Raw genomic sequence first — 20,728 nt, 5'->3', positions numbered from 1 at the left:
GCTTCTTCTCTGGCTTGGTACCTTTCAGAGCCCAGTCTTGACCCAGGAGCTAAAGGTTGCTTGGAAGCACTCCCGTGGAACCAGGAATCAAGTTCATTTCCTGTTGTCAACTGAGGCCTTGTCTACATTCGTGGTTATGCCAGCAAAACTTTGTCGCTCAGGTGTGTGAAAAAAAACCACACCCCGGGTGATATAAGTTTTGAGAGTCCTATCGTCATAATAAAACCACCTAAACAAACAGCAGCCGCTATGGCAGCGTTGAGCGTCTCCTGCTGACATAGCACTGTCCACACTTGTGCTTACACTGGCAAAACTTGTATCGCTCGGGGGGTGTTTGTTTTCACATCCCAGAGCGACAAAGTTTTGTCGGCATAACTGCAAATGTAGATAAGGCCTGAGAAGCAAAAGTTATATCTTCCTCAATGTCTAAATATGGAAGGTGGCTCACAACAGTGCATCGATCTGACTTATCTGGGTTTGCTCTGAGCCCAGAAAGAAGAGTGACATGCACACACATAAGAAAGAGGTCTATGAAAAAGTTAAAGGAACTTAGAATTCCTCATAGCAGGGAAATGTAGAAAAAACATCAGAGGTGAATTTCAAAGGCCTGTTAACCAACTCACTGGAACCAGAACCATTTACAAAACAACTTGGTTAACCATGCTTTGGGATGAATTCCTTCTTAAGCATGAATTAAGTTGTTTTTTCTCTTCCCCTAACACCTGCCCCTTTTCCCCACCCTCCAAAAGACAAGGAATCTGCCATATAGCATTGCCAAAGTACTTCTGTCCTAATCTTTTATTTTACATCCCTTTTATTTCAACCATAAGACTTTATAAAGCAAAGCTTGCTATTTGTTCAAAAGCATGCATGTGTGGTGTTTTTGTAGTGTGGACTAATTGACATTAGAAATCAGGCTAGAATCTCCAAATGCATTTTAAATGGTGATATAAAGCTGATTTGAGTCTAGATTTCCAGGGATAAAAGGCTAGTCTATTAATCAACTGCCCCACCTAGCTCATTATTTGTAAGCCTCACAGTGTCCAATGTCAGTATAGGCTGCTACATCATCCTTTTACTTTGCTTTCCCTAGGCATTATTAGGTGGTTAATAACATGGGTCTAAATTCCATCCTGAGTTATACCTGTTACCTTAAATGGGGGTCACAACCATGACTTTGGTGGTATGGCATGAGTATAATTGAGAGCACATTGTGGCCCAGAGTCTATAATGCATAGAACATGACATTTGTGGGTTTTCAGAGAGCAAAATCACACTTGAGCTGGCATGTTTTCTAGGATTTTGCCAACCTAAGGAAAATAGCAAAGGAAGAAAATATTTCAGATGTTTTGAAGCCAGACAAAAATGATGTGGCTGTTGTGGGAATAAACTCAATCACTGATCATAAGATTCAAGTTGTGACATGAACAAGGTATTCTGAATTAAATATTTTTAGCAGCATTTAGTGCCTCATTCAAAGGCTATTAAAAGACTTCCACTGTTGATTTAAATGGGGTTGGATCCAGACAACTGTAGCAGCGATTAGAGAGGGGGCTGCTTAATCCTGTGGATTCCAGAACCCATTTTATTATTTATTTAACTGATGTTTAGGCATTTATTGAACAGCACCTGAGAGAATGAACATTAGCCACATCATTTGGATTATCCAAGTGCCACACACTTTTTAACTCCTATCAAAGCAACCAGCAGGTAGGCATAAGAAGAAACAGTTTAGTGTCTTGTCCATAGACTATCGACATTTTTAATGTTATTTACATGTCAGAAAAATGTCTATTCAACTGTAAAACAGACTATTTATTATGCTTTAATCAGTGTCACTTACATGGAGATGAAGTATTTATTAGAAGTGCTCACTCTATTGGTATTCTTTAAACCCTCACAACAATATAGTCTTTACAAAAAATAAAAGTAGTAATTATAGCTGAGGTTAGTAGCACTGCCTGTTATTAAGGTTACCCAATATTTTCCATTATAAGACCTCGTTGCTTACAACTTTGCCAAACTAACCATATGGGCTGAAATTTTTCATACCAGGTGTCTGCCTCAGGCTGATTTTTTTGGGGAAAATTTCAGTCACAGCAGTTCATCATTTCCAAGAATGAGGTAAAGGAAAAATATGTTTTGTCCATGTTAACAAATTCTGGCAACATTTTCTCTGAGAAGCACTTCATTCTTTGGAGTAGGGACTTGAGATTTGGCAGGGGGTGGCCCTTATGTCAGGGATGTGCCATCACCATGAAAACCTGCCTACATGTGTCCAGGTTATAAGCCTTTGAAAAATCATATTTGCATATGGTCAGTGGAGTTTTGGAGCTAAATTCCTAAAAATTCCATCTGCACTGGGCATGCTCCGTCACGGGGTTAAGTAGGACTTTCACCAGGCACCAGAACTGAGCGGGGAGCCTCTCTCTCCTGTGCTCCGCCCCACCCACTCCGCCTGCCCCACGCAACATAGAGGAGGAAGCTGCCAGGTTTGAATGCAGATGGGACAAGAACATGATTTAGAGGGGAGTAGATTGGGACAAGGAGCCTGGGGAAGGGAGACTGGCACTGGAGCTTGGCAGCAGGGAGGGAGAGAGAAACTGAGACTGGGAGTTGGGATGCTGGGGAGACTGGGACTGGGATACTTTTACAGGGAACCAGGTAGGGAAATTAAGGAAGGCATAGACTAGATGGCAGTGAGTGGGCGGAGCGGGAGGAGACAGATTGGATAAGGAGCAGGTGGGGGAAGAGTGGGACTAGCTGGATAAGAAGACTGAGACTGGGACCAAAGAGGTTGGGGGAAGGAGATAGATCTGAGGAGGAGCTGGGCTGCAGTGGAAGAACTGAGACTGGCTGAGCAAAGAGACTAGGAGTCAGTGGCAACATTGAGACTGGACAACGAGCCTGCAGAAGGAGACGGTGAATGGGAGCCAATGGGGACAGGGAATGTGGAGCAAAGACTGGAGAAGAGACAGAGCTGGGACGGGAGCAGGTTGGAGGGGACAGGATAGCAGGGGTCAAGCTTGGGGGGAATGGGCAGAAGAGTCTGTGCCCACTAAGGCACACTCCCCTCTACAGTCTGGAATGGAACCTCTCCAGACCCTGAGTCTCACCTTCTTCTGTTGTCAGCAAATATCCATGAAACCCACTGGCAAAGTGTCCCATCCCTCTCTAGAGCTGGTCCACATAGAGGATGACAGCCTGCTATTGCTTTCAGTTACTCCATTAGCTCAAGAGACAGATAAGTGTCTGCCTGTCTGGTGTATGTAAAGATTTCAACCCTATGGAGACCCATGTGCGTGTCAATGTGCCGCATGATGGAAATGATTTTTTTCCAGTTTGCTTTTTGGTGGTGGCGCATGGGTGGGTATTTGTTTGTGTGAATTACTACATCATTATGTATATGGACAAAGCAGGCAAATTAAGGTTTCTGAGACAATCTTAATTCTGGTATTTCCGACCTTTTGAATGCTTCACTGTGCAAGCTTAATACTGTTCTTTTAAAATATTTGTATATACACTTATTTTAATCATTAAATACACCCATGTTGAAATAATGCAACTACAATCTGAATACTTAACAGATCAAATATAATTTTCAGTTTCTGCCTTAACACTGTTGCACTATGAGTGGGGCTGGAGAAAGAGTCAGGTTTCAGGAATACCCTAGTTTTGCTATGACATCTGCAGCTCAGAAATGGGAGCTGGTGGTTAGGGTGGTACTAGACAAGCACTGGTCTCTCAGCATCTATGCATGCTCAGTAAAGATCTTTTCTCTACTACTCTGCCTGCTTGCTGCTCACTAATTGTGAAAAAACAAGTGTACACAACATTCATACTGTAAGAAATAAAGCACATTTTGTTGATGCTACTTTGTCAGTCTTGCTTTTTCTTCTTTTCCTAGCTTACCCTCCCTGCCTCCACGGCCTAAAAAATGTATTAACATCTCTAAAGTCATTAGGAAATGTTAGGTCTGAAAATCACTGAGACAGAGATTAGATGCAAGCTTCCTTTTCACAAAAGAAAAGACCTGTCAGAATGTATATATGGCTAACTGATTCAAGACAAAGAAAAGGGTCAGAAACTAAAATCCTCCTATTATAGGCGGGGTAACTGGATAGTAAATGGCTTGCAGGTGTTTCTCACTCAAATGTTGGGTATGATAAAAACATGTATTAGATTTTCTTCTTTATCAAGCCATGTCAAATAGGAAGGGATATACCATTTTTAAACTGTTAGCTGTGAGTGACTTTTCATCTCCTATTTCCCTGGGCTTTGTTCATGTAAATGGTAGGTGATGGATCTGACTCCACTACTCCACTAACTTGTTCACAGTAAAATCTGCTGGTTCAGAGACGGTCTATTTTTCCAGCTTTGTCCAAATTGTAATCTTAGGAAACTGAAAAGAGAAGGAAACTTGCTGTAACTTACTAGCAGCACTCCCAGAAAGCTCTTACATGACTGCTGTGGAAATTTTGTGTTTTTTTTGTTGTTTATTTAAGTATCACTGAACAGAAGCAACTGCTATGTTAACTGCCATTACTACTCAGCATTCCTAACTGGCCCCATATTTATCATTGCACTTGGTCTCATCACAGACAAAAAAGGGTCCTCCCTCCTATGAGATGATGGGCAATATGTTTCCCAATGTGATAGGTGTAAATGGGAAAATAAGGATGGTGGCAGACCTAAGCCAACCAGTCTTGCTTGTACACTGATGCTTGACATTTTATAGGCCTCTCCCTCTATTTAGGATTGATTACTTAGAATTTATTTTCACACACAATTTGAAAATAACTGAGACTTGGTATCTCAATACCACTACTGGCTACTGGTCCATTAAAGTAATTAATTATGGCTGAGTGAGTGAGGAATACCATCACAATCATGGAAAAAATCAATGTGGAACAGAGATTGATGATACCAAAGAAAAAATATATCTTCAAATAAAATATGCAATGAATAGAAAAAAAGCATATAAAACACATATACTTTCATATATTAGTATATGGAGTACTTTGCTTCATAAAGTTGTTAATATATGAATAACTTATGAATAAATTTCCAACCAGAAAAATCTCCTCTTCAGTCATTTACAGAAATTATTTAAGAAATTAATAGACTGTTTTATAGTATAGACCTTTTAAAAATATCCTTATATAAAGCACACATTTGCAAAAGCAGACAAAACCTAATGAAGGGAACTTTTTGGCACAAGAGTGTTTGTGCTAACAAATACAAATGTATCTCATCTACCTTGTATAATTTTGTCAATAACTAGTGCAGCTATAGGTTACAACTTGAAGCAATTACTTTTTCTTATGTCCGTGGTGTCCTCTACTGCTCATGAGTTTACAGAGATACAGCGAATGTAGGGGCAATTGCATCACCTATGCTTCTTTTGCGCCCTTTCTCTTTCCATTTCAGCATCTAATGTAATAGATCATTATTTGTTCTTTCAGTCATTTTTTCTTCTAATATATGTGGAAAACATTTAGTAAATATTTGAGGATTTAACTCATTTTTTATTCAGATCTTTATCAGAGTTTGCCAAGTAAAAAATGAATTAGGACTTCAGGAAACAGCCCAATGTTTGTAGATTAACTGATAATTTTCTGGATGCTAGTTTTATGTGGGGGTTTGGGTTTTTTTGTTTTGTTTTGTATAAAGACTGAGCATAGAGGGTTTTTATTATTTTATTGTTGTTTATTGCTCTCAATTTCTGCTTACCCTTAGCTAACACTGGAAGAGGCATTCAGTATTTGGGTCATGCTTTTTTAAATTGAGGTTTACTGCTTTGCTGGAAGAAATAAGTCATTAAAATACCTCCCTGCAAGTTCACATATGCAGTTTTATTTGCAATCTGTTGCTAAGGGCATTGTATAATTTTGTCAGTTCTATATCAAACAAAACTCTGCAACTCGGTTGATTCTGACATGGAGTTACTGGAAAGAGCTATGGGGGTTTTGCATAAAAATATTTCCTGAGTGATCCAAAGATACCTAAAGGCCAAAGAGTTAAGATTAAAGATCTGAGAATTCCAAGGATTTATTAATTCCCCTTTCTTTTGTTTGCCTCTGGTAATTGCAGCACTTTGTTTTCATGTTATCATAGCCTGAGGTTTTCCTTGAATGAATACATCTGTGGATTTGTTATTACCAACCCAGGTTGGATTTTGGCTGCTTACTCCAACAGGTACAGGGAACAAGCATTCATTGATGGTAGCAACGCTAGGAACCCCAGTGAAAACCAGCAGCTAGCGGCTGCCAGCATTTTAAGCACCATGACATCTAGTACTCCTAGACGAGTCTAAGCAACACAGTTAGATGTTAGGCAGCCCACAGCATTGCGAACTACAGTGTAGCGAAACTGGTGTTACCAACAGTGGAAAATCTTTGAAAAATTTCCCAAATGTAGACATGTCTTCAATATGCATATCCCGCATTTACCTCCTAACCAAGTGTCTAAACCACCACTTTCAGCCTGATAACTACTATGATGCTGTTATGAGTTGACAATACAAAATCTTTGGTATATCAAAAACTGTAAAAATGAAGACAGAACAAAATAAATTCTCCAACTTTGCTTTTTCTTCCACAGTTGGGCTCCTCCTAAAAAGAAAGGAATAATCTTGCCACAGCAACCACTACTGAAAAACAGAAGGCAAATTTCTACTCCCACACTCATGTAACACCAATAGAGCTCAATGTGAACCGTGATCAGATTGCACTAGTGTGAAAGCAGAAACTGGCCCATGCAGTGTTCAGAAGTTCTCCTTAAACCAGGACATCTCTTGTTAAAGATGGCATGAAAAGAAAAAGTTGTTTATTTTTTTAAAGAGAGAGAACTAAAAGTCTTACTAACAGGAAGAAACAGTGTATTGAATACTTCAGTATGATTAAAAACATAAATCTATTTTATTTAATCCTGCAAGTGCGCAGAATTCCCCACTTCCAGCACTCTGTCATCCCACTTGGAGTGACACTGCAAGATGCTCTCGCAGCGTTGCCAGCTCCCATGATTTTATCATGTAATATTTAGTGTTGTTTCAAAAGCCCCAAGTTCCTAGAATCCAATGATTAGGTGAGAACCTCAGTTTTTTAAAAAGTAAGTTTCTTGCCATCCTATTTGTAAAGGAAAAACTTGAAAACATGACTCAGGTATTTGCTAAAGTTTCAAACAGAAGGCAAATAAAAAGACAAAATATTTATTATTTTTCAAAATCCCATGATTTTAAGTCATTCTATGTGGGCGGGGGGGGGGGTGTTAGGGTGACTCATGATTTTTTGAATACTTGGGTTTGATAAAATACTGCACTGCCGTTTTCAGCATCCTTTTTGTCCCCCTTGCCTTGCACTTCCCCTTGTCTCTTCTCTAATAACACAGTCATCTGAAGACCTTTCCTAGCCCCTTCCCTTCTCCTGCTTGTTGCACTCTGTCTGGGGCCCAGGGTATGGAGTCTCTGCATTGATTTGCACTTCTAAACCTCTGGATAGCTTTCGCTGGCCAGACACAAATGTAGGCTGCCTGCCACAGACCTGAGTACCTGCCCCTAAAAGCCTTTCCTCTCAGCTTCTCAACACCTGGGCCACTCTTGCGCCCCTACAGCCCCTCTCTCTTTTCCTCGGTCTAGAACACCTTCCCCCCCCCCAACTTACAGGTGCACACCTGGGCCACTACACAACGCTTTATCCCAGCCCAGGAGCCACTTAATCCGTCCACATGTGGCACTCATTTTACATGGCAGCTATTATTAGTGCTGTTTCAGAAGTCCACCTCGCCTCTGATTGGCCACCTGGCTAAGCCAGTAGGGATCGAGATAGAGCAATCAAGGCTCTGGGAGTGCAAGCTCTCCCCCCTGCTCTGACTGCAGGTCCGGAAAGTCATTAGTCACTAGTGGTGGGAAAAGCCAGTCAGCCAGAAAGGGCAGGAAAAGAGGTGACAGTCAGAGAAGGCGGGATTAGTCACTGGTCAGCCAGAAAGGGCGGGAAAAGAGGTGTCAGTCAGAGAGGGCGGGATTTGCCACTGGTCAGCCAGAAAGGGCGGGAAAAGAGGTGTCAGTCAGAGAGGGCGGGATTTGCCACTGGTCAGCCAGAAAGGGCGGGAAAAGAGGTGTCAGTCAGAGAGGGCGGGATTAGCCATTGGCCATCCAGAAAGGGCGGGAAAAGAGGTGTCAGTCAGAGAGGGCGGGATTAGCCACTGGCCAGCCAGAAAAGGCGGGAAAAGCTGTTTGTCTCACACTGCTGCTTCTTCAGGGATCTCCTCCTCTTCCTCGCTGACTGGCCCTTTGTAGCTCCTATTACTGGGTTGGGAGGGTGGGAATTTGATGTCTGATGCCCATAGTGACCCATTTTAATCCCTTTGCTGAGGGTGTCACCTCTTCTTCAGAATGTCTTCGTCCCTCCCAGGGGAGACAGATTGGTCTTCATTCACCTTATTGGAGAACCACAGGCTTTCCCTGCTGCGCTCCATCAAGGAGGCTGCCAGAGAGGAGACAGGAATTGGGGAAACTGGCCCCTCCAGTGACATTTGCCCAATCACTAGGTAAACCATGACAAGGTGGAGACGAGAGTGAAGTTACAAAGGGTGCTCACACAATCTTCCACGGTGTGGGCATAGCAGGTACCTGCACCATCACACACACACTGCCCCAGTTCATCCATGCCAACGCAAGACACAAGTTCCTCCACAAAAAATATATGCTATTGACACAGGCAAAAGCTGTACCTGTGACACTGCACATACACGCTATAATTCACTCATGCCTGTGTGGAAAATAACTCTCCTCCCAAAAGCCCATTGGCATAGGCAAAAACAGGAACCTGCACCACCACACACATTGCCCTGCTCACTCATGCTAATGTGAAATGAGGATGCCCCCAAAATATCCCAATCACTTGAGCAAAATGGGTACCTGTGCCACTATACGGACATAGTGTCCTGATCGAGCCATGCAAGTCCAGAAGCCAGTATGGAGGACGTGCCCTAAAGTCCCCCATTGTCAGAAATGACACTGCACACACACACAGCATCAGGTTTCACACATGCAACCACATACTACTCTAAATAATAGAGCTTAATGTCACAAATTTTTCAAAACCATAATTTGTAATCTGTTTGTTGCTTAAATTGTGAATGAAGATAAATAACATTAAATATTTTTATTTATCTTCATTCCCAGTTTAAACTACAAACTCAGATCAAAATTTAGTTATAAAAACATTAGTCTCAAAAACTGCAAATTTTTGTTTGGAAGAGTTTTACTCTTGTATCTAAATATCATTGTTTGCTAAAAGTACTGGAAGATTATTTCTTTAACAGGTTTTTTCTTTTATTACATAATTATTTAAGTGCATTCCATGTACTATGCCAACACTACAAAATGTTCATGTGTGACCTGATAGAAATGGGCTAACAGGCTGTATCCTGCTGTGAGCTCTATACTGCTGCACCGCTTAGCCCAGATTTCATTATAATTAACCCAAAATACATTTTAAATAGGAACTGAGTTCATCTCTTGAAAAGGAGATGGAACAGAGGAAAGAATATATGTGAGTTGGTAAAGCTTTGAAACCCTCCCAGCTTCTGATGGCCCAGAAAGCAAGAAATCAGGATAAGAAATGAAACCTGGACCTCCCATTTGACAGTGTAGAGCAGGCCATGCATTTTATTAAAGAAATGGGAAGATACCTGGCAAAACAGTCTGAGTTGTGCAGACCCTGAGGCAAACTTCAAGATGCATATGGAACATAAAAGATAACTGTGGCATCCAAAGAAATAGTTAGAAATGCCTAGTGATAAAAGTATCTATAAGAGGCATGGCAATGCTAAATTTAGATGATCTACCTATCTACCAATCTATCCTAGGTATTTATATGTCCCTCATCACCATAGTATTTGAGTGTACATCGTACCTGCAAAACAGTCCTATTCAGCTTTGCTTTCCTACTTACTATAACCGTTCTCTACACTTTACAGTGTTTCACCTTTTGACTGTTTTCTCTGCACTTATTAGAATCTCTTTTTAGAGAAGACAGTAAATTTTAGAGAACAGAGTATGCATCTGAAGATCAGAAGACATGGGACTCAGTTATGCAACTGCTTCACAATGGGAAGTGAACTTATGCAGTGACCGTAGGATCAAGCCTTTTTATTTTTATTGACTTTGCAACTGCATTACTATTTGACCATAATCAGGGACAAAATTAGGCTTGCAGGTAGAATATTGGACTAAAATATAATGTTCTAGTTCTTACCCAGATTTATACTGGCACACTGTGCACTTGTAATTTTAAGGACAGCTCAAAGGTTGGACTCAGATTGTTTATGAAAATAAAAGGCATCTGTCACAATACTTGGACCAACCTACTATTTTACTATGTGGGATCTGGTGCCGGGTTAGTTTGTCTGCTTAGATGAAAAACATAGATTTTACTCTTTTCACTGTGCATCTTTTGAGCCAAATCCTTCATATAATTAAAAATCTCAACAGTTCATTTAAGGCAGCAGATCAAAAGGTTAATGTGATATGGTACAAAAGGAATTATTTGTACTCTTGAATTTTTTTGCAATTTACAGCATTTAAAAGCAAATTAACCTAAATCATAGCCAAAACAAATATTACATCACTTAAACTAAAACATTAATCATTAGTCTCAAATGAACCAGTTGGTCTGAAAGTTCAGCTGGTTGAAAATCTGATGGTATGAGGTATGGTTGGAAATGTACTTTTAACTTGTGCAACTCAGTCATGCATGTAGAATAGCAAATCAAGGATTCTAGGGAAACTAAGCAAGACAAAGTTCAGAAAAGTAGGGGTGGGAGAATTGTGATGTTATGCTTCTTTAAAACTAATACATAAAGTATAGCAATTAATATTTTAAATATTTGTTGTAGATTTTAGGGGAGGGGATCAATGGTAAGAACTGACAGTGAATTATAGTTAATCATACAAAACTTTAATATTCATTGTTTCAGTTCTGAGATCCTTGGAGCAATAGAAAATGTTATACAAGATATAGTTACAAGTCTGGCAAGAAACAAAGCACCTGTTCTCATCTTGGTTAACAGAGCAGATTGGGGAAATATACAGTAGGTATTACTCCTCTGTGTGGTTGATTATTAAATACCACAAATGGTTGTTATTTGTCTCCATTAAATAAATTCAAATGAGTCCTTTTGATGTAATCCCATAAACAACATGAAGTTAGTAACTTCATGCTTCAGGGCTTCATCCGATCAACTCTAGGGGTCAAGAATGCAATTTTTATTTATTTAGGTTATTGTGTTTGTCCTTTGTGACACCCTGCACATTCTCATGATGTGTGGTGTGTTCTGCCACCCAAAGGACGCATGAGGAAATGCATGTGACAAGTAAAGAAATACAGAAGTGTTATGTTGTATTAGAAATTAAAGTTCAGTTATTAAAAAACAGGATAAATACATGCAGAACTCTTGTGGGAACATTGTGTTTTAGGCACAAAAATGATCTATAATAACAATAATAATTGTAGAAATCAGTTTTACCTAATAATAAATAAATGGCACTAGGAAAAATTTTGTTCTGATTGTACCTTTTGATAATCAGGTGACTGTTAATCCTGAAACTGTGAAATTGACAAGAAGACACTTAGATTAATCCATTTTTGAGGCAATAGGGAATATAATATGTTTGCTCCATAAAGTGAGTTAGAGATAGAATTGAGGCACTTTGCTAAAATTGTTAAACAAATAAATATTGTTAGCATTTTGCTAATATGGAGTAATTGGATGGAAATATAAACATTTTATTGAATTTATGGATCTCAAGTGGACATAATAGGAAAAGTGTAGAGTTTCTATAGCGATTTAAGTTCCTGGGCTTGAGAAGAAAGCTATACTTTTTTTTTCAATTCTACTTTTTAATATGAACAAAGTTAATTTTAACTCTGCAGATTATCACATCAAACATATCTAATGATGAGCCACATTTTTCCTGTTTCAGCTGTTCTTTTGTTTTTACTATACATGAGAATGAATGCTGATGTGTTAATAAATATCTACTTAGAAAAAACATATAGAAAATTGGCATGTATTTGAAGTTACTTTTCACTTGGGAACAATACACATTTTGGTTTGGGGTTCAGTTTTGAAATCTTTACTCAGGCAAACCTCTTATTGTTTTCAATCTGGAGACCAGCCAGAGGCTGATTCACCACCCGGTGCAATATAGAGCAATATCCTGGGTGATTCAGGTAGATGGGAACTGCTAGAGTTCTCTTTCCTTTGGCCATCATCTTTATGTTCCAGGAGTTGGAATGGTATAAAAACAGCATAGTGGATCATCAGGTAGCTTGTAACACTTGCTTTCCAGAGGGTTTCAGCCACCCCATTGATGTTAATGGGGCTCTGCATGGGTCCTAAAAACTGCACCAGCAGTTCTGGTTGCCGGAATAGAGGCTTAATGTGAACTACCTGGTACAAAATAATTAATTGTACCTTCCCTTCTTACATTTTTATTTTATTTGTTCATAAAATGTCAGGTTTAAAGATTCTGTAGGTCTACAGATGATATCTCATTGTACCACAAGAAAGATAAAAAGTGACTGCCCTAAATCAGCACCAAAATTTGGTGAGTTAAAAAATATAGCAACAGAATTCTTTGTTAGTTTTTTTCTTTTGTTTTAGGTTTGTTTATCATACTGCAGTATTCTGTTGAAGAAATAAAACATACATTTTGTTGTTAGAAATATATAAATAAAATAAAACCCAGATCTATCTTCTAAGCCCCAGTCCTCACCCACTCTTTCCCATCTCTGTTAAATTGTAATGTTAATTGCAGTGGAAACAGTTAATAATTAATACAGAACCTTTCTATTAAAGGATTGATCCAATAGAAATTAGTCTCTGTGGCTGCTGGTCTATGTAAAATTCATGCTGGATTAGATATTCTCCAGAGGCTCATTTCCCAGGCTTATGAGAATAAAGCTGAAAGATTGCCTAAGCATGCCCAGTTAGCACCCTGTGTCCTAACAGGGACCAATTCTTTTTCTGCCTGACTGAATATTAATGAGCAGAGAAACGTTTTAAGGGAGCCTCAAGTGAAAGATAGCATCTCTTTTCAAAAGGTGTTTGGGGAAGGAGAAAGCCTCCTACCTCTTGTCACGGAAATCGAAAGATGTGAGGGAAGATACACCTTCCCCACCAGTTGACTGATGATCAAAAAGGCAGAAAGTTTCAGAAATACACAATGCCAGTCAAAGCCAGTCAAACCCACCACCTACAATGATGGCTGTTCCTGGAGGAAGCGTGATTGTCTTCAGAATCTGGACCTAAGAGAAATTAAGAGCTCATTTGTACTTAACACGCATATTGTGGCAGTTTGGCTTTGATAGAAGGCCATATTTAGGTCAAGCTGAACAGATTTAGCATCTGTGGAACTTCTGCAGATTTTATGACTGCTAGATGTCAACTGAATCAAGATCCAAAATGTTAAGTGAGAAAGGTCTCTAGAAATCATACTTGAGACACGTTTTTGAGTGAAGTTTTGTGCTTCATTTTTTATCACTTTCTCTATGAATTGTGCTGTCAATGATTGTTAATTAATCAAAAAATCCCTCTATTCTATGTTTACCTAGGCACATTAAAAAAAAAAAAAAAAGATTATGTGCTTAATTTGCATGTGCAATTAAGAATACTAATTCTGAGAATTTCTATGCACCTTTATCCAATTTACACACACAAATAAGGTAAACGTACAGGCAAGGTATTGTACATATATTTTTGCAAACATGGTTTTGAAAATGTGGGATACAACTGTTATTAAAAATGAATGGGTTACTTTGCAAAAAAGAACTAAGATCCTATGCCATTGTTTTAATTTATAATGTAATTTAGTTTATTTATTCTATAGTTCAGTACTGGATAAGTTTAAAATATTATTGCATTGTATTTTATTTTCCAGCTATAATTCTTAAAATATTATCTATGATCTATAAGATGGTGCAGAACAATACATATGCAACGAAAAGGTAATAGACTGCATTTCTCTAACTGCAAATCAAAAATATATTTTAAGAATTTTATAGTGATTAAAGAACCTAGCTATTAAGCTTGTCAAATATCATAACATATTTTTGTATGTAAAATGTTTCAAACTGATAGAATTATTCATGCTTCCATTAAAATGTTCTTTTACAATCTCAGAATCCTATGACTCAATCAGTATTGTATTAAAATTAGTTTATTTTTACAAATACAATATTTTATCTTGATAGAGATATATATTACAGTGATACACTACTGTTTGGTAACCAGAGTGTTGTGGACAGTATAGTCAATGACATTTCCTGCATGCTTAAAATACCGAGGAGAAGTCTACATATAGTAAGTAGTGCTTATGATGATGATTATTAATTGTTATTATTAATAATAATAAACCATATATATAGCATTATATGAACAACTGAAAAAAGTAAGAAAATGATTGGAGAGATGTATGTGGCAAAATTAAAAAATATAATTTTCTTAAATAAAATATATTTTTATTTATTAACACTCACAGATGTACTAAGTCAAGGGTCCCCAAACTTTCAGCTGCCAGGGCTACATCACTCAGTCTTGCTCTTATGGTGGGCCAGAGCAGCTCCTCCTGGCCAGGGTGCTGGGCCCACGTCACGTGGGAGAAGGACGGGGAGGAAGGGACAGGGCCGGGAGGGGGGAACGGACTCAGTGGGCTGATCAAAACGTGTCAACGGGCCAGATGTGGCCCCTGGGCCGTAGTTTGGGGACCCCGTACTAAGTGATTCACAGAAAACACATTGGTGACAGTTCCTTGATCCAAAGAGCTTGGATGAAATGCTGGCTCCCTTGAAGTTTATGGGAGTTTTGCAATTAAACTAGGATTTCAGCCTTAGAATCTCAGGCCTTGATTTAGTAATTTGCGCGTAAGTGGTTTGCTGATTTGGGGTCTAAATGAGTATATAACATACCTAACGGAGGAACATGACATCCTTTCAAATGTTATATTTGTTCATGCCTTGAAGTTTGTAACATATTTTTCTCTGTAAACACAAATTAGTAGCATACATTAAGTTACGTAGGATGAATGAACTAAAAATCTGTATTTCATGACGATAGTGGTCAGTAACAGCTTATTTCTGGTCAGAAGTCTTTTGTAGATGACTCCAACTTTTCCTATCCAATGTATAAAATTTTCTATACAAAACTTGAGTTACTGCTATTTTTTTCCTCAGCTGTCTACAACTAAAGGTTGCATTGCTGGTAACTTAAGTTATACTGAGGAAGATGGTACAAAAGTGAATTGTACATGCAGTGCAACAGTATGTATTCCTAATATTAACATATTTTATGTCCATGTTTGTGTGATTTCCTATATTTGTTGTGATCTAATTTATTACTTACATACATTTGTGCTTGTGGCAAACTTAGATATTACAGTACTTTAAAACTCTCACTATTGATTCCCACTTCTGTGTGCTTTATATATTGTAAATTTAGGGCTCAGCTATAGATTCAACAGAAGCACTTATCTCGTGGGAAGAGCAAACTAAGCTTACACTACCTTCCATCATGGAATTTCTGCCAGAGGAAACCTTTAATTTGTGGTGGAGGCTTTCTATGACATTGCTCTGCCCAAGGGGTGCTCTGAATTTGAGTGTCCTGAGCACATGAACACACCCAATTTCTGTCCGTGTGAGTTCTTGGCAGAGTGAGAGTACTGCAATCCCTTTGCAGTACTGTGACCCTGTCCTTTGGATGCACCTTTCACTGAAATGGTCATGCAACTAGGATCTGTGTTGGTAAAAGTATATACAGTGAATCAAGCCATATGTTCAGAGAAAGGAATTTCTTTCTGGAGCTGATTCTCTTCTCACTTACACAAGTTTTACACCAATGAAAACCCAGTGAACTCAGTGGAGGTACTTGTGATTTCCATAAGTGTACGTAAAAGCCTTTAACTCACTCATACTCAAGTATTGGGCCACGTAATAGCTTATAACAATAGACTCTCACATATCAGAAAGAGTTATTTATAATTATACCACTTATAGACAGCAGAAAAGATTGTATCATCAACCTCATTTTACAGATGAGAAAACTGTGGTAAAGAGAAGTTAAGAGCCAGATTTTCAAGTGCTCTATACCAATAGTTGGTTTCAGATTTTGAAAATCTGTGCACTACCTTGGAGCTGAGCTCTTTTGAAAATCTAGCCCTAAGAGATTTGCGCAATGCACATTGCAAGTGAGTAAAAATCTGGAATAAAACTCTGATTTTCTGAATTCCACTATCATTCCCTGGAAAATGTTTCCACTCTAAGCACAAGTGAATGATTTAAAAATGGAAAGAAAACTTTATCTATCTTTACTTTGTTTTTCATCTAAATCAGAACTTGAAAGATCTCCATTATCAATGCTTCTCTACAAGGCCTCACATTTCTATTTATGAAGCTGGTCCACATTGGCACCTGAGATTATATAGCAGTAAGAAATTAAAACAGACCACACACATCAATATATACAGACTATTGTGCCAAGATCTTTTTCCATTTCCTGTTATCTTATCCATATGCTTGGCAGACTGAGCCAAATCTTAATCTGAGATGTGAAGTAAGCAGTACCATATTCCAAATTATCTGTTACAAAACAGTTATAAATATAAAATAAAACTCCAAATATAGGTTAACAAAAGAAGTAGTTTAAAGGTCTTTTATAAAGATCTTTAACGAGCATCCAACTCTATTTTTAAACTTTCTTGCAGTCTCACATCCAGTGGCTTTTTTCTTGGCTAAAACATAAATGAAAATGGGGAGTTGCATCCCTATGTGGTGATTATGTGATGGGTGATCCTATATGCAAGAAGCATCAGATATTTTTTGAAAGATGCCTCATGGTAGTAGGAGGATCCCTATACGTCCTTGTTTCACAGCAGGCTATAGGATAGAGTTTGCCTATAAAGCAATGACGATGTCAAGAGCAATGCTGTATATAAAGAGATGAATGGTCGTTTCAGGATGTAATGTTGGCGTTCATTACCTAATGTTGTTGTTTTAAAATACATCATTTTCACAATTTTAAATGATTAATTTCATTTTTGTTGTTTTAGGCAGTTACTGTGCCATCTAATGTTCAAGGAATTAAAAGTATCCTTTAAGCAAGAAGTCTAGTTGTAGACTGTAAAATGAAATATAAGCAAAGAATATTCCAAGTTAAACAATGTTTTTGTAATTTTTTTCTCTACTTGTTGGTTCTGAAACTGAGTTATGAGCCCTGCCTTTGGCTTGAAAACACATATATTAGAGCATTCGTATTTTAGTTGATTAGTTTAATACAATGCCAGATTTCATTTTACATGTAGCTAGCCTTAATATCAAAGATGTGATCACAAATGCAAAATTTATACTAATTGTAGAAAAAGATGCAACTTTTCAGAGGCTCCTGGATGATGACTTCTGCAATAAATTGTCTCCATGTATAATGATTACGGTATGTATTGACATATCACATTGCACCTCTAGAGCTAAGAGTTTTAACAATATAGTAACAGTGGGGTGATTTCCAAAAAAGTAGCTTCAAATAGATTAAAATTAAAATAAGACATGTTTAACTCCAACATTTTCCTTCATTTTTATTAACCTAATACTATAAAAATAGAGAAAAACAGAATCATATTTAAGACTAAAATATATTTTCTGTTTTTATACATATTTACAAATACACATTTTATAATCCTTTTTTCTAAAAATATTCAAATAAGGTTGTAATTAATACTCTTAATTACGCCATATAACAGAATGGAATGTAGAATATGTAGCATAGTGCTTTTAAAAAGCATGTAAATAACATATTTTAAAAAGGCTTAATAAAGGTATTCCAATTGATTAAATTAATAATCCATGGATTAAGTTTTTTTGAGATTGCACAAATCCATCTATTATCAGTGTGATAGAGTACTGTAATAATAATGAAGAGTCTCATGACAATTTTGATATGGTCTTCATTACATTATTTAAAAAAAAAAAACACAAAGAAAGCTAGACACAAAAAGCTATATTAAAATCAAGTACAGAGAATTGCTCCTGAAATCAAATTGTTGTGAAGATTTCCTAAAGATAGAAAAGCACGAATGGAACAGGTCACAGTTGTTGAGCATTTTTTTGTTTGTTTCTTTGAGATTGTGGGGGTTGTGAAAGACCAAAGAGGAAAATTCTGACTGTTCTGGGGAAAGTAGCTTACCCCACCCCATCCCAAAGAGAGACACACATTTATACTACTTTTGCAGTATATGTATGTGTTCCCAAATTCAGGTGAAGTCCACTCATATTTACAGCCACCTTATGTATTCTTTTTGTACCATGAATATGAAAAAAGCATAGGTATTTTTATAGTGACCATGGCTTGACACAGACATCTGTGTATGACTGTGTGCATACCTGGTGGATCCCACTCATTACTTCTTTCTCCACCCCATCCCTTGCACCTGCTTTGTAACTTTTCTGTGGAGCTGGAAGAGGGGCAACCATCTCCCTACACAATAACTGCAGGACAAATGTTCCTGCTGTTTTTTTATGACACACCTAAGCACGTGCCCAGCCAGATTTTGTTTTAGTTAATTCCAAGACTTCTGATTTTATTTGATTTTCCCTTAGGGAAAAGGAGTACCAGATTTGAACACAAGACTTCTAGTCAGAAAATTGTGGGATACGTTCCATATCCCTATTTTCACCCTCATGGATGCAGATCCACATGGTAATTGCATGGTAACAGCAGAATTGAACCTTATTTATATGCTTTTGTTTGACTTGTAAGACCAGGAGCTCATGGTATGGCAATGGAGGTTCCACATCAAAGCAAAAGTTTCTAAACTCAACCAGAATGCCTGCAGGCATACTGATGAGTACTGTGACATCTGTGCTGGCCTTCCTCCACTGTTTAATACAGAAGCAGGGAGTCCCATCCCTTACCCTCTGGGGTGACTAACCCAGCTATTGGTTCTAGGCAACCCTGGACATTGTGCCTAAGAAGTGACAAGCCTTTCCATAGGACTTGTGAATCACGTAGGGCCAGATTTTCAAAGGTATTTAGGCACCTAAAGTTGCAAATAGGCACCTATTGGGATTTTCAAGAGTGCCTAGGTACCTAACTCATTCATATCAAGGGAAATTAAGTGCCTTGGGGCTTTTGAAAAGCTCATTAGGTACCTAAGTACCTTTGAAAATCTGGCCCTTAGGCATATTTGAACATTCCACCTTTAGACTGTAGCTGCCCCTTGGCAGGATGGAATAGGGAGGATGAAATAGGGCTCTTTGGATCCTTTCTCCAGTTTGGCATTTGAGGAAAGCTCAGCAGAACTTTACATATAGAGTGATACATACACTTCTCAGCCAATGTCCAGACGATGTGAGGCAAACGCAAAATAATAGACCAAAAAAAAAAAAATACAAGATGGTTTGGTTTCAATAACATGAATTTTTTTAAAATTTGATTTAGGGTAACCAACATTCTCTATAGCTCCATTCTTATAAGCCAACACTTGTAATGTCAGTAGTTTACCATTCTGAAAGCTAGATACTACACAATTAGTGTAGACTGGAGTCAGTTCTGGTCTACAATGAAGGGTGTGTCTCTTAATGAGGCGTCTCTTAGAGAGCCACCAGTATGAGTCTGACCCATCTCAGAATGGCTCTGTGGTTATTGCTCCACTGGAAAAAGCAAAACTAGGAAATATTTCAAAATGTCATTATATTGTTTTCCTCTATTAGACAAACCATTATGTATAGTCGGTCCATTCCTCCAGTCACAATTCATAAAAAAATCCCATTGACTCTAATGGGAATTTCGTCAAATTAAGGCCTACCAGATTTAGCTCTAAGAAAGTAATATGATGTGATCTGAGTAAAATACAAATGCAGATTACTGTGTTCTATAGTTAACATTTCAAATCTAAATTCAGGATTCTTCAGGTTTATACATTTTTGCTGATGAAAGGTGAATGTTTTTTGTTGTTTCTCTTTAAATCTTCACTATACTTTAATAGAGACATTGTGGACAATGACATTTTGCCTTTTCACTTCTGCAAAGAATATTGGGGATGGAGCATGAGGATTATTCCTGTTGCCATCTTAGCTTTTGCTTTGCAGTCTTTCTGCTGCCATTATGTGGGAGGCGGGAGAGTCAGACCTAATGGATGACAGAATCTTCACTGTCTCCATATTTCTGTGACGATGTGGGAGGAAGCTATGAAGCTGAGAGCTGGTGGAAGGTAACTTGTTGCTGGAGTAGGAAGCAAGCTTTAAGAAGCTTTGTCTGATTATTCAACTTCAGAACATGCTTCTTGATGTGTAGTTTTGTAATTTCTCTTTGAAATGTGACTTTTCCTAAACTAATGTGTAGCTTTGTTTAACAAATGTATGACTAAGGATAGTTAGAATGCCTATAATCAAAACTTAAAATGAAGTACAATGGAAAAACGGGTGAAAACTAAGACATTGAAGGAGAGCTTGACACCCCCCCATGTTTTGACTGTCCTTTTGCTCAGAACTAGGTGTGATCATGGAATCCCATTCTAAAAAAATCTATAAATCAGCAACTGTTGTTGTGTGTTATAATTTAGTAGTCTCCATTACCAATAATAATACAATATAATTAACTGGGATTTGAACCAAAACTGAGGTGGAATGTAAATGAAGGTCAATTTTCTCAGAGTAGTGCCCTTAGTGAAAAAGAA

General features: G+C 38.0%; 1 protein-coding gene across 1 annotated transcript in view; it reads left to right on the top strand.

Moving 5' to 3' along the window:
* SPO11 (SPO11 initiator of meiotic double strand breaks) overlaps positions 1 to 20,728 on the top strand; it is a 50,580-nt gene that overhangs the window by 24,306 nt on the left and 5,546 nt on the right. Inside the window, exons 2-8 of the mRNA XM_067554191.1 lie at positions 8,392 to 8,547; positions 13,946 to 14,012; positions 14,259 to 14,367; positions 15,237 to 15,323; positions 17,108 to 17,144; positions 17,378 to 17,487; positions 18,651 to 18,750. Of these exons, the coding sequence (XP_067410292.1) occupies positions 8,392 to 8,547; positions 13,946 to 14,012; positions 14,259 to 14,367; positions 15,237 to 15,323; positions 17,108 to 17,144; positions 17,378 to 17,487; positions 18,651 to 18,750 (666 nt within the window). The remainder of the gene's footprint in view (positions 1 to 8,391; positions 8,548 to 13,945; positions 14,013 to 14,258; positions 14,368 to 15,236; positions 15,324 to 17,107; positions 17,145 to 17,377; positions 17,488 to 18,650; positions 18,751 to 20,728) is intronic.

Source organism: Emydura macquarii, unplaced genomic scaffold (assembly GCF_026122565.2).
Source record: "Emydura macquarii macquarii isolate MOO-44397 ecotype Brisbane River unplaced genomic scaffold, CSIRO-AGI_Emac_v2 contig_1483, whole genome shotgun sequence".
In the NCBI taxonomy this organism is placed as follows: domain Eukaryota; kingdom Metazoa; phylum Chordata; order Testudines; family Chelidae; genus Emydura; species Emydura macquarii.
The sequence above is the reverse complement of the archived record's forward strand: the minus strand, read 5'-3'. Positions and strand labels throughout refer to the sequence as shown.